The 23,979-nt window shown below is 44.2% G+C and overlaps 1 protein-coding gene across 7 annotated transcripts in view; it reads right to left on the reverse strand.

Annotated features, from left to right (window-relative positions):
- Positions 1–23,979, reverse strand: part of gpatch8 (G patch domain containing 8) — a 242,518-nt gene that overhangs the window by 85,417 nt on the left and 133,122 nt on the right. The window contains exon 1 of one of the 7 annotated variants that reach the window (XM_072487054.1): positions 11,420–11,630. The exons of the other annotated variants lie outside the window; for them this stretch is intronic. Within the exon in view, the coding sequence (XP_072343155.1) occupies positions 11,420–11,530 (111 nt within the window). The 5' untranslated portion in view covers positions 11,531–11,630. Of the gene's footprint in view, positions 1–11,419; positions 11,631–23,979 lie in introns of those variants that run through there. 7 annotated transcript variants of the gene reach the window in all.

The raw sequence follows: 23,979 nt of genomic DNA on the forward strand, positions 1-23,979 counted from the left end.
TGAACTAGGGAACAAAGTTAAATGGTAGGATAGTAGAGATATGGTGTCAGACATTTAACTATTTCAGAGCACCCAGCAAAGATACATTGAGAGAGAGAGAGAGAGACACACACACAAATAACACTCCAGAGTTTAAAAATACTTGTAAATCAAGTGGCGAAAGGCAAGAAGGAACTCACAATAATCAGGGAAAGGGTACTGAGAAAACTATTAGAACTAAAATCCAATAGCCTGCATCCTAGGGTCTTGAAGTGGCTGCAGAGATAGTAGATGCATTGGTTGTAATTTTCTGAAATTCTTTACATTCTGGAAAGGTCCCATCCGATTGGAAAACAGCAAATGTAACTCCTCTATTCAAGAAAGGAAGGTGCATCAAACTATAGATTAGTTAGCCTAACATCTGTCAAATGGAAAATCTATTATTAAGGAAGTTACAGCAGGGCACTTAGAAAATCTTAATGCAATCGGACAGAGTCAACATGGTTTTATGAAAGGAAAATTGTGTCTAGCTAATTTATTAGAGTTCTTGGAGAAAGTAACAAGCAACCTGGGTAAAGGGGAATATGTATATGTAGTGCACTTAGATTTGCAAAAAGCAATCTGTAAAGTGCTGGATCAAAGGTTACTACACAAAATAACAGCTCATGGTGTAGGACTGTTGAGGCAAACATTAGTATGGATTGAAGATTGACGAGCCAATAGGAAGCAAAGAGTAGAAACAAATGGCTCATTTTCAGGTTAGCAAGCTATAACTAGTGGGTGTACTACAGGGATTCAAACATTTACAATCTGTATCAATGACTTAGATGAGGGGGTGGAATAAAACCATAAGATATAGGAGCAGAATTAGGCCTTTTGGCCCATTGTCTGCTCTGGCATTCGATCATGATTGATAAGTTTCACATCCACATTCTTCTGCCTTCTCCCATAACCCCTGATCCCCTTATTAATTAAGAACCTATTTCTGTCTTAAAGATATTCAATGACTTGGCCTCCACAACCTTCTGAGGCAATGAGTTCCACAGATTCACCATCCTGGGCTGAAAACATTTCTCCTCATCTCAGTTTCAAAGGATCGTCCCTTCAGTCTGAGGGTGTGCCCTCGTGTTCCAGTCTCTCTTACTAGTGGAAACATCTTCTCTATGTCCACTCTATCTAGGCCGCTTGATATTCTGTAAGTTTCAATGAGAATGCCCCTCATCCTTCTAAACACCATTGGGTACAGACCCAAAGTTCTCAACCGCTCCTCATATGACAACCGTTCATCCCCAGGATCATTCTTGTGAACCTCCTCTGGACCCCCTCCAATGCCAGCACATCCTTCTTTAGATATGGGGCTCAAAACTGCTCACAATGTTTCAAATTGGGTCTGACCAGAGTCTTAAACAGTCTCAGCAGTGAATCACTGCTCTTGTATTCTAGCCCTCTTGAAATGAATGCTAACATGGCATTTGCCTTCCCAATTGCCAACTGAACCTGCATGTTAACCATAGGAGAATCCTGCACTAAGACTCCAAAGTCCCTTTTGTGCTTCAGATTCCCAAAGCCTTTCACCATTTAAAAAATAGTATATGCCTCTTCTTAAAAGTGCTTAACCTCACACTTTTTCACATTCTATTCCATCTGCCACTTGTTTGCCCACTCTCCTAGCCTGTGCACGCTCTTCTGCAGCCTCCCCACTTCCACAACACTACCTGTCCCTCTACATATCTTTGTATCATCTGCAAACTTAGCAACACTGCCCTCAGTTCCTTCATCCAGATTGCGAATAGTTGTGGTCCCAGCACTGACCCCTGCAGAACACCACAAGTGACCGGCTACCAGAACTTCCTGTACGGCACCTTGGCAAAGGCCTTCTGGAAATCCAAATAGATCATGCCCACTGGCTCTCCTTTGTCTAACTTCCTCATTACCTCCTCAAAGACCTCTAACAGGTTTGTCAGGCATGACCTCCCTTGACGAAGCAGTGCTGACTCAGCCTACTTTATTATGCACTTCCAAGTACTCCACAATCTCATCCTGAATAAATTATTCTAAAATCTTACCACCGACCGAAATCAGGCTAACCGGCCTACAAATTTCTCGTCTTCTGCCTCCCTCTCTTCTTAAACAAGGGCGTTACATTAGTCATTTTCCAGTCCTCCTGAACCCTCCCGGCTCCAGTGATTCCTGAAAGATCACGACCAATGCCTCCATAATCTCCTCCGCTATCTCCTTCAAAACCCTATGATGTAGTCCATCCAGTCCAGGTGATTTCCCCACCTTCAGACCTTTTAGCTTCACCAGCACCTTCTCCTTAGTGATGGCCACTACACTCACCTCTGCCCCCTGACTCTCTTGAAGTTTTGGTGGACGGTTGCTAAATTTGCTGATGACACAGTAGGAGAGTAGATTGTGAAGAGGACATAAGAAGTCTACAAAAGGATATAGATAGGTTAAATGAGTTGGCAAAAATTTGGCAGATGGAGTAGAATATGGGAAAATGTGAATTTGTCTATTTTGGCCGGATAAATAGAAAGTAATATGTAGTTAAATAGAGAGAGATTGCAGAACTGAGTACAAAGTGATCTGGGTCTCCTGGTACATGAATCACAAAAAGGTTTGTATGCAAGTTAGCAAGTGATGTTAGCCTAACTGGCCTGTAGTTTGCAACAAGCAAATGGTCTGTTGGCCTTTATAACAGAACCAAGTAGGGAAGTTTTGTTATAGCTATATGGGGCATTGGTGAGAGCACATCTGGAATACTGCTTCCAGTTTTGGCTCCTTACTTAAGAAAGGAAATTGTTACAGATAGGAAGTGGGTAAATTTAAACAAGTCTAATTTCTCCTCACACCACCCGTCAGTAAACAGAAAGGTGTTTTGATTTGTTTCCCTCTTTATAAGCAGTGGGCGGCACGGTAGCACAGTGGTTAGTACTGTTGCTTCACAACTCCAGGTCCCTGGTTCCATTCACGGCTTGGGTGACTGTGTGGAACTTGTACGTTCTCCCTGTGTCTATGAAATGAAAATGAAAATCACTTATTGTCACAAGTAGGCTTCAAATGAAGTTACTGTGAAAAGCCCCTAGTCGCCACACTCCGGCGCCTGTTCGGGGAGGCTGGTACGGGTCTACATGGGTTTCCTCCGAGTGCTCCGGTTTCCTCCCACAGTCCAACTGCAGGTTAGTTGGATTGGCCATGTTAAATTGCTCTTAGTATCCAAAAAGGTTAGGTGGGATTACTGGGTTACAGGGATAGGGTGGAGGCGTGGGTTTAGGTAGGTAGGGTGCTCTTTCCAAGGGCCGGTGCAGACTCAATGGGCCGAATGGCGTTCTTCTGCACTGTAAATTCTATGATTCTATTGTGTATTTCCCCAACCTCTCGGTTTTTGTGTGATCCAAGTTTCTACTAATAACCCCACAGCAAACTCGAGATAGGATGAACTCAAAAAGATTTGTTTATTTTGCACACACTTAAAACACTGGAAGGAGGGCTTGCAACATCACCTCCAGACAGTAAGGAGAGGAATAGGGAAAAGAAGGATTTGCAGTGCGGAGACCACTGGGAAACTAAATATTGGTTCATTTGAGTTCCACAATCTGGAATCAAAGTCCAATTAGGTTTTCTTTCACAGAGGTCAGCAGGCTGGAAACCGATGCTGTAGAATAACTAAGGTGTTTGGACCCAAAGCATGATGCTGCTTTATGACAAGTTGTTGCCATTTTGAATGACTCGACAGTAAGCCCCTTCCAGTCATTCATGTCAATGCTGCCAGGCTTCAAGGAGAGCTTTGGAGAGTCTTCTAAGTATTTTCTTTGACCTCCTTTGGAATGCTTGCCACTGGAGTGTTGACTGCTTGAGGTGTCAATTGTTTCAAATATGCTTCAACTTGCCTTTGTAAGTCAGCTTTATTAAACAAAATTTAAAATGTTTTTGAGGATTGTGAGCTTTAGTTTCACGTACGAACAAATCAAAGGAAGGATGCAAAGAAATGTAATATATTAATAAATACCACGTTAATATTAATGCTTCAATTTAAACATATTCATCTTTAGTGTTAAATGAACATTCAGTTGGGAAGGTGAAGTGTTCAAGTTTGATGAACATGATCATGTGGTTAGTGATGAATGTGTGGATGTTGTGAAAACAGGATCTGTAAGGGGAAGATGCTATTCGGGCATTGTAGTTGATTTTGCAGTAACTTTGTCTGAATACTGGGTTCAAGGAGGATACTCGTGTTTGTTCAACGGTCCTCCCATTGAATCCAGAGGATGCAGCAAAGGCACTCCCGCGCTTCATGTGCCGCTGATACACAGTCCAGGTCTCACAGAAGTACAGGAGAGTGGTGACAAAAACTGCTCTGTTGTTGACTTTCAGGTCGTTAACATACTATCATAGTTTGTAGAAGGCTGATCTCCTCATCAATGGCTGCTTTTGTGAACGATGGCTGCCAAGGTAGGGAAGTGCTCAATGCATTCCAAACTCTCTCCCAAACACCATGGCCTCTTATCCTGTGTAGTCACCTTTTATGTGGCACCTTGTTGAATGTCTTCTGAAATTTCAAATATATATCCACTGATTCTCCTTTATCCATCCTGCAAAGAACTCAAATTTGTCATTTCATTAAACAATTAAACTTTGCTTATAGAATGATATGATTTTCTGGGTGTCCTGCTACTACTTAATAATGCATTCCACCATTTTCACACTGAGAGCTGTTAGGCTGAATGGCCTATTGTTTCCAGCTTTGTCTCCTTCCTTTCTTGAATAGAGGTTAAGGAATTTTGGAAGATTACACCCAATAAAATAAATAATATAAAATAAATAATCGCTTATTGTCACAAGTAGGCTTCAATGAAGTTACTGCGAAAAGCCTGTAGTCGCCACATTCTGGTGCCTGTTCGGGGAGGCCCGTACGGGAATTGAACCCGCGCTGCTGCCTTGTTCTGCATTACAAGCCAGCTGTTTAGCCCACTGTGCTAAACCAGCCAACCAATACATCCACAATACACCATCTTTCTACAGCCCTATTACCCTCGGAGATCTTGAAGCTCCTCCAATGTTCATTGTTTGCCCATCATAATTTTAACTATTGGTTTTCAGCTGCTTAGACCTTAAATTCTGGAATTTCCTTACTGAGCTCTATACCTCTCTCTCCTTTAGGACGCTCCTTAAAACATACCCTTGTGATCAAGCTGGAGTTCATTTGTCCTACTGTCTCTCTATGCAGCTCACTGTCAAATTATGAAGTGCCTTAGGTTGTTTACTATATCACATAAATGCTGTTCTTTTTCAAATTTAATAGATGAGCAGAAATTCAGATTGGTAAAGCGCTCGTAAAGAATATTCTGTAGGAAGAGTAATTTTATATGATTTGTCTATACTTCATGCCTTATAAAGGTCACTTTTAATTCTCATTAGGATCATCTAAACTTAATGAAAACTTCACAGTTTTCAAACAGCCTCGGGCAGGCCCAGATTCAGTAATAAAACGCCAGCCCATCGCATTCAGAGATTTCATTTTACCCCGAGCACAGCAGATTCAATTAATTTCAGGCTACCCTAAAACAAGGTACACAAGAACAATCCAAGTCATCCAAAGATAGTAATAGCGATCAATACATACTTGACACAGTAAAAGAAAGCACAATTCTGCAAACATATATTTGTTGCTTAGTTATATAATCTGCTTTTGAACTTAATCAGGAATTATCAGGGTTTTAATATTGCTGCAATACATAGCAACTTATCACAATCTGTTTTATTATAAAAATAAGAATTTTTTTGAAAATAATAAAAGTGCCTGACAACAACCACAATATTATCAATGTAACGAGTTGTTAAAGAGATGGCCATCTGTCAACCATTATTAAAACATTTAAATAATGAAGGCCAGTGTCAATTGCACAAGCATTTGGTTTACACACATTCATCACTAATCGCATGATCATACTCATCAATCGTGCAGCTTATGAAACAAAAGAACTGGAATTTCACCTCCCCAACTGAGTGTCCATTTAAAACTAAAGATGAGTATGTTTAAACTGAAGCATTAATATTAACGTGGTATTTATTAATATATTACATTTCTTTGCATCCTTCCTTTGATGTTGCTCATACGTGAAACTGAAGCTCACAATCGTCAAAAACATATTTTAAATTTGGTTTAATAAAGCTGACTTACAAAAGCAAGTTGAAGCATATTTGGAACTATTGACACCTCAAGCAGTCATACTCATTGGAAGCTAGAAAACTATCCCCAGAAACGTCACTTTTATACAGATTATATACAGCCTTCTGAAGTCAGCTAGGTTCCCTTTTCATACTTTAATCCATATTGTTACAGGTAGACTATTATTAAACAACAGCCAGATTTTGAGCAGCACCAGATGAATCGTATTATCACTACATCAACAATAAATTTCCTACTCGGATGAAAGGTCATGACGTGAAACATTAACTCTGTTTCTCCACAAATGCTGCCAGACGAGCCAGCATTTTCCATCGTTATTTCAATTTTCTTACTGTTCGGCATAAAATATCACCAGATGAAAAAAAGGTCCATTTGGTTCATCCTCTGCCATCTTAGTAGTTGCATGATACAACAATAGCGCAGTCATTTACAAAACATGGCAATCAATCTTCATCAATTAGTCCAGTGTTGATCAATGCGTTAGCCGCTAGCCACATGTGGCTTATTGTAAAACCAAATATGGCTAATTACATTTTTTAGGGAATGAAAACAACACTGTGGTCGGGCACGCGATTTTAATATTCATATTCACAGCTGTGCTTTAACCTATTTGCGTATTTGTTGGTAAAATTATGAGACAAAAAGCATAGCATGCAAGTTGCAAATGTTTTATTTTCTTAGCAACTGAATGGTGGCAATAGTTAAGAAAACATATATGTGAAGTGCATTTACCAGAATCATGTGTGCATGCAAGTTTCTTTTTTAAAAAAATATTAGTGCATATGGCTAAAATGTCACCATAGCCACATTTGTGACTAATCAGTCATTTATTTTGGACAACGCTGAATTAGTCTGCAACAGACTGAGACATGTAACAAGAGAAATCCACTATGGTAGAAAGCTTTGAGAACTATAGGTCTCAAGTTACCTGTTCCTCCCAAGTCTTGGAAACTATTGGTCCAAAGTGACGCATGCTTGCGAGGCATGTCACACTCACCATATGTCATGAGTTATATCTCGAAAATTACCTCCAAACTGGGAGTAATTTTAGAGAATGCTATATGAGTATGTAAAACAGAGAAGGCTGCCAGTCTTCTCTGTTTTACTCAATAATCACAGTGCAGGCAAAATAAATGGTGCTGAAACCCATTGCAATTTTGAAAACATATCAAACTCATTTTCGCCTCCCTCAACCCAGAACGGTTGCTCTACCAACGTGACATATCCGCTCTAATCAGCTGAAACATTGAACAAGATTACAGAGAAACAAAGAGCTGAAACGACTACCTCAAGCACTTTGGCCAACAGCCTGCTCATTTCAGTAGCAGAGTAATAATACATTACAACCAGCTGTGGATATAATCTTCAACATGTAAAGCTTTCTGATAAAGCAATGTTATCGTATCGCTAGCAGTACAGGAACAATTAGCCTTTGACAAAATGTCTGTTTACTGAAAAATAAATGATGTCACAAATTTAAAACAGGACAAGAATTAAAGTGAAATCCAATACAGTATTAAGTAAATATTAATTTAGCACGCAATAGGCTGCAGTGACAGCAAAGGAGATAATGTTGAAGAGGAAATAAACTCTGAAGTCATCCCTTTCAGTTTATTACTCAGATTTCTTTGTTTCTACAATGATTTTCCAGCTGTGTCTTATTTCTCTAATCAGTAAAGTCTGTGTTCACATATATATCTTGAGGTTTCAATCCTGTAATTATCAGCAAAAGATGCAATCATGGACCTGCAGCTCTCATGCTTTCATTCAGCCTCCGTGAACAAATTATTTATATTTAAAATTTAGTTTCTGACACTGCTTATTGCAATACTCCAGTGTACATGAACACTGATCCACCTACATCCCACAAAATTCAGCCAGTTTTCCACACCATGACTGTTTCCCATTCTCCTCCTACCATTAACCCACCCTGCCTGGTTGCTACAAATCTTTCCCAAACAACTTATATAATCATATGGCTTAGTCAAGGGCAGCACGGTAGCACAAGTGGATAGCACTGCGGCTTCACAGCGCCAGGGTCATAGGTTTGATTCCCCGCTGAGTCACGGTCTGTGTGGCATCTGCACGTTATTCTGTGTCCTGTGTGGGTTTCCTCCGGGTGCCCCGGTTTCCTCCCACAGTCCTAAGACGTGCAGGTTAGGTGGATTGGTAGAAGTGAGGGCTTAAGTGGGTCGATGCAGACTCGATGGGCCGAATGTCCTCCTTCTGCACTGTATGTTCTATGTTCATTCAACTCTGCTGCTGCTTTCCTCCAAATGAGAGTTCTGCTCTCTATGGAAAAAATACTTCTGAACCAAGGAAGCAGGTTTGATGATGGGACTGGTCGGAAATTTGGATACAAAAGAATTGGCTTAGTGGCCCAATGCATTCCAGCCTCTGGATGATCCTTCCAGAGGTCGACAGCAATAGAAACCAACCCGGCAGCAGCAGCAATCAAATTTGAATAATTAAGTGTCCATTTGTGGGTTGATTTGGTGACACCACTAGGATCCCCCCAGCAGTGGATTGGCCCAATGCTTAGGTGGCAGTTTGGTGGCTGGCTAAGGGGTTCATCCAACCTTCTGTTCTTAGCCTTCCTGGCCATGGCCCACTGAAGCAGCATGGACCATACTGGTCATAACTGCAGATGCTGGACAACCTGTGGAGGAGCTCCTCACAAGGATAGCCTGACAGGTGTGGCCATAGTTAATTTTTCAAAAATTCAAATCTTTTCTGAAGATGCCTCAAGATGAGCATCCCATCCTGCAGTATCAGCACTCACCTCCGGTGATGGGACTGTCATTCTTCCAAGGCTACAGTCTCAGGAATTTGTTCTCCATCCTTAATTGGACTATAGACCCAACCTTTCAATCTGCAGCCTGGAGGTAGACCTCTCAGGCTGGCATGCAGAAATCACCCATATCCAATGTTATTTTTCCAAGTGTTTAGTATTTTGCTCTACATCAAATGTTAGAAACACCCACTCTCCCTGCCTCTATATGTATTTTACACTCTTTGGCCCTATATCCTGTATGAAAGAAAGATGACCCTATCTCATCTTGCTGTTATTCTGCTGCCCGTTGCTTAAGCCTTGCAATAAGGTGACAGTCCTGCTGCCTCTCTTGATTTCTACTCAGCCTAGTTTCATTCTTAGTTTCCCTTCCCTGTTTTAATCTTACCATTCATTCCTGGACGAAGTCCCACATTTCCTCACAGTTTAGGACCCTACTAAGTCCAAGCAGAGTTTCTCTCTACGAATGTTGCACTGACTCCTCATTGTTTGCATCAATTGGTCAGGGTCTTGTTCAGACCCATTGCCGTGGCAACGGGAAAAACTTAAATAGACCAGGTTCTACTCTACAACTTTACATCATAAGCGGCCCCAGCCCACACTCTCAAAAGACTCCAGTATGCCACTCCGACATTCATTGCCCTGGCTGTTTCCCCATGGCCCAGATTGAGATGATTCATTTTGGCAGAAAGAATATGGAAAGCATAAAATAAAGGGAGAAACTCTAAAGTAGGATCAGGATCAGAGGGACCTCAGAGTACATGTTACTGAAGGTGACAGTGTGTGTTTTTAAAAATTCATTCATCGGATACGCGCATTGCTGGCTGGGCCAGCATTTATTGCCCATCCCCAATTACCCTTGAACTGAGTGGTTTGCTAAGCCATTTCAGAGACCATTTAAGAGTCAACCAGAGTGGGACTTGAACCTAGAACCTTGCGACTCAGATAGGGAGAGCACTTTCAACGGAGCCAAAACTGATATGCTTATCAAAGAGAGTATCCACTTTTAATTTTTATATGGGATGAGCTGGTAGTGGCATCACTCAGCCATAATTCTTAGGTCATGATACTCAAACAATTGAGAAGGACGGAAATTAGAAATGCAGAATAGTCATGATAAATAGGAATCGACTACCAATGGAATGAGAAAAAAAAGTTTGTACAGAACTTAGTTCTCTTTTAAATGCGAAACATCATCGTTAATATAAACCTGATGATCACCAAATACATATTTTGTAAGGAAAATGTGTCTACTGGGGGTTATTTTCATCAGTGGAGGTAATGTATCTAATTTTTTTGATTTCATAACATTTATAAAGTTTTGGGGCAGAGTACCTTTGCAACTTAAATGAAACCCCTGTGGTCCCAGTGGATTTATAAGTTTTTCTTCCAATCTGCACTTCAATGAAATAGTTATGATGGACTAGTCTGCATTATCATTTGATTAACCCAGAGGAATGCCTAGGAATGTTAATTTATGTCGATGGTGAATCACCAACATAGCTATCTTGTAAATCAGCAGAAATATGATTTTAAATTTCCCTCATCACACGAGTTTCAAAGATTTCTACATTTCTAAAGGGTACTGTCAATGGTCAATAATTCGGCTCTCAACAAGCAGATTTAAATAGTCAACAAGCTTATATCCTTCACATTTATCATTTTGCACATCAACTTTATTTCAGTGCAATTGGGGCTTTGGATATTCAGAACCTGCAGAAATGGGGTGAACTCCAGTCTGGATGATCAAAATGAGCAATTTTCTGCTCACTACACAGCGCACAATACTCTGGAAACTAAAGTTCATTGGGAATTGGGCAACATCTATCCAGCACACAATGTTTACTGAATAGGTAAAATCTTTAGCATCTTAACACTGTTAGTGCCCACCGTTACTTGAAAGACACAGTCCTCATTTTATAAACTGGTAACAAAAGTTTTAACAACCAAACACACATGGGGTTAACAAAAAGCTTGCCTAGGGCAGTTTGGAGACAAAAATGTGGAGAATAAATACCAATTCACGAAACATGCGAATTAGAAACATTTAATGAGGAATTACAAAAGACAGATGCTATATTAACTCCATGGAAAGCAGATTACACAATGTAACATACGAGCAGTTTTTAAACTGTTGAGATCTGCAAGTTAATTTAACAAGTTTTAACAGGGTTTAGTTGGATTTTAAATTCAAAAAGAGATTCACTGCATTCTGTGGTGATGAAAATAACTGCAAGTTGAGAGAGAATATTCACAACGCATACTTATAAAAACCTACCGAGATTCTATTTGAAAAATTTGGCTGCTAATCACAACCGACGCAAGATTGAAAATGCAAACTGCAGTTATTTAAAGGTTAATGAGAGTCTCCAAAAACAGCAGCATACGTTATTTCAGACTGGAAACTTCACCTGCAATTTGAAATATTGACGGAAAAGGTAAAATAGATTAAATACCAGCCCCTTGCTTCCATTCTTGTGAATCGGTCCTCTGAAAACACCTTTGATATTCCTGAAATGTCCATTGATGAGATGAGCTGAACTGATGACTATATAACAGCATGCCATATGGTTGCGAATCTATTGTGCACACAGCACAATGATTTAAACAGCCGGAGATCAGCAGGAGCACGATTGCCCAGGAAACTGATAATGTACAGTAAATCCTTTCATACGACAACACAGCAATGCTCCCATCACACACATCAGCAAAGGATATCCAAAAGATAATGCACATATAGAAATTTGTCTGGTCCTTTCATGTAACTACAAGAAAGAGTAATATCTGACAACTTTCCTCCCAGCACAGAGAGAAAGAAATGCTAATCCGTAGACTGAAGCATGTAAAATGCAACCCGAGGCATCTCACAAACACACCTCACTGGGGAATGAACGCAAACCTCTGGACCAGAAATGGCTGGTAAAACCCTGATTTACTACATGCTGCCTCTAGTAATCCAGTCAGAGGAACAATGACAGACCTTAGTCTAGAAATAACCTGGTGTTAAATAGGAAAAGAGCTCTTCATTTTTGGAAGAACATACTGAATATCAAGGAGAATGTATCCTCGATTTTTGCCATAGATGCACAAATTAACAAGATTTAAGACCAACAACAACTTTACATTTTTTTTTTAAATCAAGCTGGAATAGTGCTCATAACAATTCTACATTCAGCAATTTAATTAAAAGGCATACAGAGCCATATTAGTAAAATAATTGAAGCCAAAACCCTGGTCACCAACTTCAATGGAGTGGAGAATTTTATTTGAACAATTACTTAGAAACTCGACGTGTTGATAACACTATTGCTCTAACATCAAAGAATTTTCCATAAAACGGAGTATTCTTACAAGTCTAACTGGTTCCAATTTAAATATTGTAACATAGTTTAAAAAAAACACAAATTATATTAGGTTCACTGGTTTAGATGTACCTTGACTCAGAGTAAGTGACAAAAATTAACCCATCCCAATAATTAAACCTCATCTCTTGAATTCTGAGTTATAATTCCTATGTGGAGATGTGATTCATGCATACTGCAGAAGAGGTCTATTACTGTAAGGCAAAGCAATCAAACACTATATACCGAAAGACAAAAATTATGGCCCAAGATTGCTGTCAAAATAACAGCAAGCCTAATAACACTTGTGGCTTTGCAAGTGCAAATACCCCACCAACTTCAGGCAAGGGAAGGTGTGCGCAAGCACAAAAATTGAGAAGTTGCTGCTGGAAAATGCACTACAGAAACAACATCTAGATGGAGTTTCATTTCAGCGTTATCAGAAATTTTTATAAAGATTAAACTCTTAGAAATTTCTTTTGCTGTTTTTCCTCACTCTTAATCCAACTTTCTTTTACCTTCTGTACCAGACTTGACACTCACCAGTCTAAATTACAGCTCCTTGTTCATACTGTTAATTCCAGAACCCCTTAATATGAATGGTCGCTTGGCTTCCGGTTGCGGCTGTGCGGAGCTAAGCTGCACGATTCGGCAGCTCCCGCAATCACGGACTTTCGGGCTCTTTAGAGGAGCCCCAACGGGAATTTTTTTGAAGACGACCCGTGGGGAAGGGAAGAGCGAGGTCCCCCTTCAACATTTATGGACCAGACCAGAAGTGAAACGGCCAAAAAAGCGGCATTGGAGCAGCGGGAGAAGCGAGGGAAGAAAAGCAAAATGGCGGCTGTCGGTGGCAATATTGGTGGGGAAGCGGGTGTCGTTTGAGGCCAAGAATATCGTAGTGGACAACGGAGGGCGATACGTGATGGTGAGCGGTAAGTTGCAGGGGACGTAGGTGGTATTGGTAAATGTATACACCCCAAACTGGGATGATGCCGGATTCATGAAGCGCATGTTGGGGCGCATTCCGGACCTGGAGGTAGGAGGCCTGATAATGGGTGGGGATTTCAATACGGTGTTGGACCCAGCACTGGACCGCTCCAGATTGAGGACTGGAAAGAGGCCGGCGGCGGCCAAGGCACTTAGGGGGTTTAAGGATCTGATGGGGGGAGTGGACCCGTGGAGGTTTGCCAGGCTGCAGGCCAGGGAATTTTCTTTTTTCTCCCACGTGCACAAAGCCTACTCCCGGATAGATTTTTTTGTTCTGGGCAGGGCGCTGATCCCGAAAGTGGAGGGAACTATTGAGTGGAGTATTCGACCATAGCCGTTTCAGATCACACCCCGCACTGGGTGGAACTGGAGTTGGGAGAGGAGAGGGACCAACCCCCGCTGTGGCGGTTGGATGTGGGACTGCTGGCAGATGAGGTGGTGTGTGGGAGGGTGAGGGGGTGCATCGAAAGGTACTTGGAGGTCAACAACAACGGGGAGATGTGGGTGGGGGTGGTATGGGAGGAGCTAATCTCCATTAGGGCTCATAGGGAGAAGATAGAGGGCATGGAAAGGGAGAGGTTATGGGGGAAGATTTTAAGAGTGGACAGGAGATACGCAGAGGCCCCTGAGGAGGGATTACTTGGGGAATGGCGACGTCTCCAGACGGAGTTTGATCTGTTGACCACAGGGAAGGCAGAGGCACAGTGGAGGAAGGCGCAGGGGGCGACCTACAAGTATGGGGAGAAGGCAAGTCGGATGCTGGCACACCAGCTCTGTAAGAGGATGGCAGCGAGGGAAATAGGGGGAGTCAAGGATGGAAGGGGAGCCACGGTGCGGAGTGCGATGAAAATAAACGAGGCATTCAAGGCCTTCTATGAGGAGCTGCACAGATCCCAGCCCCCAGTGGGGGAAGAGGGGATAAGACGATTCCTAGACCAATTGAGATTCCCGAGGGTGGAGGAGCAAGAGGTGGCTGGTTTGGGGGCACCAATTGGGTTGGAGGAGCTGAGCAAGGGTTTGGGGAGTATTCAGGCAGGGAAGCCCCCGGGACCGGACGGGTTCCCGGTGGAGTTCTACAGGAAGTACGTAGACCTGTTGGCCCCGCTACTAGTGAGGACCTTTAATGAGGCAAGGGAGGAAGGGACCCTGCCCCCGACAATGTCGGAGGCGACGATTTCTTTGATCCTAAAGCGGGACAAGAACCCACTGCAATGTGGATCGTACAGGCCGATCTCGCTCCTCAACGTGGATGCTAAGTTGCTGGCAAAAGTGCTGGCTACGAGGATCGAGGACTGTGTCCCGGGGGTGATTCACGAGGACCAGACGGGATTTGTAAAGCGCAGGCAACTAAACACCAATGTGCGGCGGCTCTTAAACGTGATAATGATGCCATCGGTGGAGGGAGAGGCGGAGATAGTGGCAGCTATGGACGCGGAGAAGGCCTTTGACCGAGTAGAGTGGGAGTACCTCTGGGAATTGCTGAGCAGGTTTGGGTTCGGGGGAGGGTTTATTAATTGGGTTAAGCTCCTTTACAGAGCCCCGGTGGCGAGTGTGGTGACGAATCGGCGGAGGTCGGAGTATTTTCGGCTGTACCGTGGGACGAGGCAGGGGTGCCCCCTGTCCCCCGTTGTTTGCATTGGCGATTGAACCCTTGGCCATATCATTGAGGGAGTCTAGGAAATGGAGGGGGGTGGTCCGAGGGGGAGAAGAGCATCGAGTGTCGCTTTATGCGGATGACCTGTTGCTGTATGTGGCAGATCCAGTGGAGGGGATGGTGGAGGTCATGCAGACTCTAAGGGAATTTGGGGATTTTTCGGGCTATAAGCTCAATGTAGGGAAGAGTGAGCTTTTTGTAGAACAGGCAGGGGACCAAGAAAGGGGGATAGGCGATCTACTGCTGAGGAGGGCGGAGGGGAGCTTTCAGTACCTGGGGATCCAGATAGCCAGGAGTTGGGGGGCCCTACATAAACTGAATCTGACGAGGTTGGTGGAGCAGATGGAGGACTTCAAAAGATGGGACATGTTACCGCTCTCACTAGCGGGTAGAGTGCAGTCGGTCAAAATGGTGATCCTTCCGAGGTTCCTTTTTGTGTTTCAGTGCCTTCCCCTCGTGATCACCAAGGCCTTTTTTAAGAGAGTAGGCAGGAGTATTATGGGGTTTGTGTGGGCGAATAGAACCCCGAGGGTAAGGAGGGGGTTTCTGGAACGCAGTAGGGACCGAGGAAGGTTGGCACTGCCGAACCTAGGGAGCTACTACTGGGCAGCAAATGTGGCGATGATCCGTAAGTGGGCGATGGAGGGAGAGGGGGCGGCATGGAAGAGGTTGGAGATGGCGTCCTGTAAAGGAACGAGCCTGGGGGCGCTGGTGACGGCACCGCTGCCGCTCTCGCCGTCAAAGTATACCACGAGTCCGGTGGTGGCGGCAACGCTAAGGATCTGGGGCCAGTGAAGACGGCACAGGGGTGCAATGGGAGCCTCGGTGCGGTCCCCGATCAGGGGTAACCACCGGTTTGTCCCGGGGAGGATGGACGGTGGGGGGGGGTTTCAGAGCTGGCATCGGGCGGGGATTAGAAGAATGGGGGACCTGTTCATTGATGGGACGTTTGCGAGCCTAGGGGCACTAGAGGAGAAGTTTGAGATACCCCGGGAAATGCTTTTAGATACATGCAGGTGAGGGCGTTTGTGAGGCGGCAGGTGAGGGAATTCCCGTTGCTCCCGGCACAGGAAATTCAAGAGAGGGTGATCTCGGGTGTATAGGTCGGGGAGGGCAAGGTGTCGGCAATATACCAGGAGATGAAAGAAGAGGGGGAAGCATTGGTAGAGGAGCTGAAGGGTAAATGGGAGGAGGAGCTGGGGGAGGAGATTGAGGAGGGGTTATGGGCCGATGGCCAAGGTAGGGTTAACTCCTCGTGTGCCAGGCTCAGCCTGATACAATTTAAGGTGGTTCACAGAGCGCACTTGACGGGGGCGAGGTTGAGTAGGTTCTTTGGGGTAGAGGACAGATGTGGAAGGTGCTCAGGGAGTCCGGCGAACCATGTCCATATGTTTTGGTCATGCCCAGCACTGGAGGGGTTCTGGAGAGGAGTGGCGGGAACAATATCTCAGGTGGTGAAAGTCCGGGTCAAGCCAAGCTGGGGGGTAGCAATATTTGGAGTAGTGGACGAGCCGGGAGTGCAGGAGGTGAAAGAGGCCGGTATTCTAGCCTTTGCGTCCCTAGTAGCCCGGCGAAGGATCTTGCTAATGTGGAACGAGGTGAAGCCCCCCCGCGTGGAGGCCTGGATAAACGACATGGCTGGGTTCATTAAGCTGGAGAGGATAAAGTTTTCCTTGAGAGGGTCTGCGCAGGGGTTCTACAGGCGGTGGCAACCGTTATTAGACTATCTCGCGGAGCGTTAGAGGAAGGTCGGTCAGCAGCAGCAACCCCGGGGGGGTTTGCCTAGGAGGGGTTTGAGCAAGAGAACACATGAAAGATTTGGGGGAAACTGGCATGTACGGGAGGGAGCCAGTGTACAAAGCTCTGTAACATATCGTTTTACCATGTATATATCTTGCTATGTGCGTTTTCTTTCTATTTTGTTACGGGGGGGGGGGGGGGGTTATTGTTTGTAAGGGTGAAAAATTGTGTTAAAAAACTTTAATAAATATATATATATTTTTTAAAAATATGAATGGTTGCTTGCCCTGTATGTACAGAGATCCCAATGCAGTGTAGATGGCACCCCATTCTTTCCTTCTATCACTTCCACCAACTTGCAACACAACATACCATGGGTTAAATGGGCAAAAGGCGAGCCTAACTAATATTGAGCACCGTTTGTTGATGTTTTGTTTTATTTAGAGCACCAAAATTTTTTTTCCCAAATTAAGGGCCAATTTAGCATGGCCAATCTTCCTAACCTGTGCATCTTTGGGTTGTGGGGGTGAAACCCCACAGACAGAGGGAGAATGTGCAAATTCCACTCAGTGACCCGGGGCCGGGATCGGGGTCGGGATCAAAGCCGGGTCTTCAGCGCCGTAGGCAGCAGCGCTAACCACCTCTTTGTTCATTGGTTGCATGAATTTTTGAACTTACATCGCCCATCATGCAAAGCTGCCAATCAATACTGTGCATTTCTTTGCATGCCCAGTCACAAGTTTGTCAGTGTCACAAATTGAAACAGGCTTCGATTCTTCAGTATTAAGTTCACACATTGTGTTCCATCTTCAAATATGACATTTTCAAACTTCCCCCATGAAGCATAGAATCTTGTGCATACATTCAGGCTAGCACTGGTTATTTGTTGAACAGCAGATACAAAATATGTGTTCTGTCCCTACAACTTCTGAGGTACAGCACTCTGTAACTAGCTATTCGTGATACTCACCCTTTCAGGGAAATGAAATTTGATAGTGATCATATTCTGGTTTGTCAAATACCTCTCAAAACCTAGCCAAAAGGTGCATGAGTAACCTAACCAAAAGGTGCATGAGTAACCTAACCAGAGGAAAGTATTATTCATAGCTTGAGTAAAGGAAATTATCGTTTATCAAAATATCTCCATGGTATACAGGAATTGAATGGAAGGAAGTCTATCTAAATCTTATGGACAGATGGTCAATGCTCCAACAACTTAGGATATGGGCCAGCCAAACATAGGCAGAGTTATCGAGGACAGTCATTGCTGGTATCGAATCATAGAAGCCCTCCAGCGCAGAAGGAGGCCATTCCGGCAATCGAGTCTGCACCCACCCTCTGAAGGAGCACCCTCTGAAGGATCACCCTACCTAGGCCCACTGCCTCGCCTTATCCCCATAACCTTATCTAACCTGGACACTAAGGGGCATTTTGTTAAAATCGTGGCTAACCCATCTAACTTGCACATCTTTGGACTGTCGGAGAAAACGAGAGCGCCCAGAAGAAACCCATGCCGACACAGGGAGAAGGTGGAAACTCTCACGTAGACAGTCATACAAGGCGGGAATTGAACCCAGGTCCCTGGTGCTGTGAGGCAGCAATGATAACCACGGTGCCATCTTGATGTTGCAGCATCAATGGTCAAAATGTCACTGTTGCAACAAAAATAACTTATGACATAATTTCAAAATTTGGCACACTTACCAAAGGAGTGACAAATGTTGCAAAGGAAAAAGGTGTTGGGCAGGATTCTCCGTTTCTGAGACGCGAACGCAGAATCCGTTGACCTTTACGACAGAAAAACTGCACCTGGACCTATTCCGCTACCGTTAAGAAGCTAGCACCGGTGCCACGTAGAACACAATCGACTCCAATAAAAAACGGTGCAGGATTCGCCGGGTCCGTGATTGACACTCGGGAGGTTGACAAGCTGCAGCCGCATATACACATTATAATCCCCACATACACTCATCTCAGCCAACAAGACGACACTGGTTGTGCTGGAGCATGCCCAAACAGCTGATGGGTTGGCTGGGCTCAGAGGGCACCCCTGGGGGGTGGGGGGGAACCTATACGACCCGTGACACTAAGTTCAAAGTGGGCTGTTAGCGGTGTGCTCAGCTGCATGGCTGTCTTGCCGGCTGCGGCAATGGTGTTCCGTGCCCATCCACCCCGACCCCACTGCCCACCTCTTGGCCAGCCACCCACCCCCTCCCCCTAGCCCCCGCCACCCCACTACTCCCTCCAGCCCTGGCAGAAGCCCCCCGGCCAGCGGCACAACTGTCAGCAAACTATGGTGAAGTTGGACACCTTCCGTATGCCCTCTCTCTTCCTCAGCAGCCGCCACGCCAGTTTCATGATTTTGAAAAGCACAAGTGAACCACGTATCGGGAGCTCAGCCCATTGGAGGCGGAGAATCCCGGGGCCCCGGAGAATACCGGGTCGGGTCCGCTAATAATACGCAAACGGTGTCTACCGTAAGTGCATTCTCCGGAACGCATTGACGCCGCTGTCGAGGTGCTGGAGCATTGCAATTTCGGCATTGGAACCGATTCTCCGCCCAATTGCCTTTTCTGATTTTGCCGCCGGTTAACGGAGAATCCCGCCTGTTATCAATGCAGTGGACACTGAGACAGATCAGGGCACAAGCAACAAATAATCATCACCAGAATAAGACCCATCAGGAAAAGTGGGCAAAACGGCAAACAGGTTTCTGTAGACAACACAAAATTGATGAACTCCCACACGTTGACGTTCTCCTCACACATCCAGCTATGCAGTACTGTAAGATGTAAGTCTGTTCCAGAATTCCAAAGCGATTCCAGAATTTACCATGATTATTCTCACACAAAATAGCTGCAGAACCCATCGGTATGTGGCTTTCTACAACAAATGAATAAATAAAATTTGGCTGTGCTAGTAGTCATGTAGCAAACATTGTAAATTATATCATATATTCTTTAATACTGGAACCTTTATGTTGAATTTAGACTGCAACTTGTTCCAACTTTTTGGAGATTTGCAGATAAGGGAATAGTTTCCTGCAACTTACAGAGATAAAGCCTTGAATATGAATCATGTGTGAGCTGAATATAGCTCGATACTTAATGAACCAAGCCACTGTGGGAGCTGTCATTTTAAAATTAAGATATTTGTGTGCTAATGTACATCTCAGTGGACGCATATTCTTAGCACGTCAGTTGCAGGACAGTTGCAACCATCTCGACATTGAAGTAACAATAAAAGTAATAACAAGTTTAATGATTATTTCAGGGAATAACTAATTAATTCAATCGCTCAATGTATATTAACAGGTTCATAGCAATTGGTACCCACTGATGAAACTTACTGACAAGGTCCCTGGACCAACTCCATCAGTAACTCCAAACAGAGGGCACAGAACTAGGGATGGATGTGCGAGTGCAACACTGTGCATGATTTCTTTAAAAATTCATTAGCCGATTTCAGTAGTCTGTTTGTATTACTAGCAAAGAAATAAACGATAGCTGATTCATATAATTTTTCAGATCGCAACTGGGTCACGTATCAACCATGATATTTTTCACAACGCTTACTTTTAGTTCATTCATAATTCATGAAGACCCTGTGCCTGAACCCAAGAGTTAAGACTTTCAAAACCACATTGACATTCAGAGCTGTTCTTCTAACTTTAAAACAAGCTCCAAATAAATAATTACTGTCGTCTACGATCCACTGACAGCCTTTCAACTGACCTAATCATTAAAAGTTCAACTTCCAAGTAAGAAAGTCTGAGCCCTGTTTATATGTAGTGATGTGGAGTCACTGGCCATAAATCCACTGCATTCCAGCTGCCACCATCCCCATCAGTACAGATCTGACCTTTTGCCTTAATTTTGCGCATATGACATCAGACACAAAGTGCTGGCTCCCATGGGAGTATGGGAAAGATGGCAATGGAATAGCGAGATTTCTCCAGTACTTCAGTTACTCCTCACTCAAAGATGTGTTTATAGTTGGCCCTGACTTGCATTTCTTTGTTATTCAGCCATTTCTCCTCACCATGGTAGAAAATTGTAAAACTACACCATGATGCTTTAAAAAATCTCAATATCTCAAAGTTACGCACATGTTTCTAAAGATTTTACCTGTTCCATACATAAGAAATTGAACCCCTAGCTTTTAAAAAACCCTTTTTGTCCTGTAGTTCCACTGAAGTGCTAAACAAAAAATCAGACTGAGCACTTGGTGCTGACATTGAGGATATTTGGATTCTGCGATTTAATTGTATTTGTGTTTTCGCCACACAACAAACTTAGGCTATCTCCAAACTGTATATTCCAGTAATGGTTTAACTCATGCGGCTGGACAGCTGGTTTGTGATGCAGAGTGAGACCAACAGTACGGGTTCAATTCCCATACCGGCTGAAGTTATTCATAAAGGCTCCCGCCTGCTTAATCTTACCCTGAGCCTGAGGTAGGGTGGACCTGAGGTTAAATCACCACCAGGCAGCTCTCCCCTCCAAGGGCAAAGCAGCCTATGGTCATCTGGGACTATGGTGACTTTACAAGTGATCACAACATAGTAAAGTTAAAGATTAGGACAATAATCAGACAGAGACTAAAGTAATAGATTGGAAAAGAGTAAATTATGAGGAAATGAAGGTGATACTGAAGGTAAACTGGGAGAAAGTCTTGAGAAGCCAAGACATAAAAAATGGGAAAACTTAAAAGAATAATCAATAGATTGCAAGATGTATTCCACTAAGAGTCAGAAATAAGTAGTTAAATGTGGAGCAAAGTTGATAAACAGAGAACTATATCTAAAAAAATGAATAATGAATATTTGGATTTTAAATGCGAAGATGACAAAAGGGGAAAGGAGGAATTTAGGAGAGATGCTAAAAAAAATCCATCGGGAAGGCACAAATAAATTGCAAAATTAAATCATAGAATATATAAAAAATATTCTGTTGATGCAATTAAATGGAAAAGTAGAGAGACAGGGGGCGTCATTCTCCGACCCCCCGCCGGGTTGGAGAATCGCCGGGGGCTGCCGTGAATCCCGCCCCTGCCGGTTGCCGAAGTCTCCGGTACCGGATATTCGGCGGGGGCGGGAATCGGGCCACGCCGGTTGGCGGGCCCCCCGCTGGATTCTCCGGCCCGGATGGGCCGAAGTCCCGCCGATAAATTGCCTGTCCCGCCGGCGTGGATTAAACCACCTTTTGAACGGCGGGACAAGGCGGCGTGGGCGGGCTCCGGGATCCTGGGGGGGGGGGGGGGCGCGGTGCGATCTGGCCCCGGGGGGTGCCCCCACGGTGGCCTGGCCCGCGATCGGGGCCCACCGATCCGCGGGCAGGCCTGTGCTGTGGGGGCACTCTTTCCCTTCTGCCTCCGCCACGGTCTCCACCATGGCGGAGGCGGAAGAGACTCCCTCCACTGCGCATGCGTGAGAAACTGTCAGCGGCTGCTGACGCTCCCGCGCATGCGCCACCCGGGGATGTCATTTCCGCGCCAGCTGGCGGGGCAACAAAGGCCGTTTCCGCCAGCTGGCGGGGTGGAAATTCCTCCGGCGTCGGCCTAGCCCCTCACTGTTGGGGCTCGGCCCCCAAAGATGCGGAGTATTCCGCACCTTTGGGGCGGCGCGATGCCCGTCTGATTGGCGCCGTTTTGGGCGCCAGTCGGCGGACATCACGCCGTTTCGGGAGAATTTCGCCCCGGGTCACTAAAGGATGAGCAAGACAAGCTCACAGGTAACAACAGAAATATTGAATAACTGCGTCTCAATTTTAAACTAAATATGAAGAAAGAATGGACATTTTACGAAAGATGCGAATATTACTGCTTTCCATAATCTACATTCATAATTTGTTTTAGGGCTGAATATAAAAATTTGCAGGTGATACCAATCGTGGAGTCGGGATTGCAAAGAATGAAGTCAACACAGAGGAAGAAAGCAACAAAATGCAAGACATTAGAAAACGTGCAGACAGGGTAATTAGGGGCAAATGAGCTTAAACACGAAAACATATGAGGGCACTGTGGTAGCAAAGACAGAACCTTTGAAATAAAAAAACTGAAGAGGGTGGAAGAGCAAAGGGATCCCAGAATACAGGGGAACCCATCACTAGCAGTAATTTTGCGATCAACAAAATGCCCACAGAGTACCAAGATTTATTTCGAGGGGTATTGAATGCAAAGACGTGAAGTTATATTACATTTATGTCAGACTCTAGGAGGGTCATACCTGGAATGTTGCACAGTCTGGTCTCCATTACAACAAAAGTACATAGAAGCATGAAAACATTGGCACGGATGGCACTGGAACTGAGAGGTTACAACTATTGGGTAAGATTGAACAGGTTGGGGCTTCGTTTTTTTTTAAAAGTGAAAATTTAGAGATCACCAGATAGAAGCCTTTAAATTATGACTGGCTTAACGGCATATGTGGAGAATGTTTTCACTTGTGGAACTCAAAACTAGGGACCATAAATGCAAGATATTTCCTAATTGAATTTATTAATAACTGAGAAATGTCCTCAAAAAGAGGGTAGGGAATATGGAACCTGCTACCACAGGAAGTGGAGACAAATAGCAAAGATATTTTCAAAAAGCTAGATGACGGCACGAGAGAAAGCAGAAGCAGAAACAGAGGGCAGAAAGATATGGCAAAAAGCTGAGATGCAGTAGATGAATGGGAGGAAACTTGCGTCTTCAGGGGACCTGAACACCAGCAGTGTAACTGGGGCAAATGGTCTGTTTCTGTGCTGTACATTCTTTGCAATTCTACATTACCACTACTCTGTGCTACCAAAAAGACTGGCATCATTACTGTTTAAGAATTGAAACAGTTTAACAATTCATAGTTTTCAGCAGTTGCAGAAAGGCTAAACAGCTGGCAAACAATATGCTCAAACAGCAAAGCAAACGTTAGAAGTGGATATGGTCACTTGCATCTCAAGAAGCCACTGATCTATGCTCGAAAGCTTAATTTATCCTAAATTGAAACCAAAAGGCTGGTGGTCGTTGCAGTATTCTTAATACCTGGTCCATGTGTAACATAGGCGGCACGGTAGCAGAATGGTTAGCACTGTTGCTTCACAACGTCAGGGACCCGGATTCGATTGCCGGCTTGGATTACTGTACAAAATCTGTAAATTCTCCCTGCGTGGATTTCCTCTGGGTGCTCCGGCTTTCTCCCACAAGTCTCAAAAGGCGTGCTTGTTAGGTGAATTGCACATTCTGAATTCTCCCTCAGTGTACCGAACAGGCGCCGGAGTGTGGCAACTAGGGGAATTTCACAGTAACTTCATTG

Source organism: Scyliorhinus torazame, chromosome 21, assembly GCF_047496885.1.
Source record: "Scyliorhinus torazame isolate Kashiwa2021f chromosome 21, sScyTor2.1, whole genome shotgun sequence".
Classification (NCBI taxonomy): Eukaryota; Metazoa; Chordata; class Chondrichthyes; order Carcharhiniformes; family Scyliorhinidae; genus Scyliorhinus; species Scyliorhinus torazame.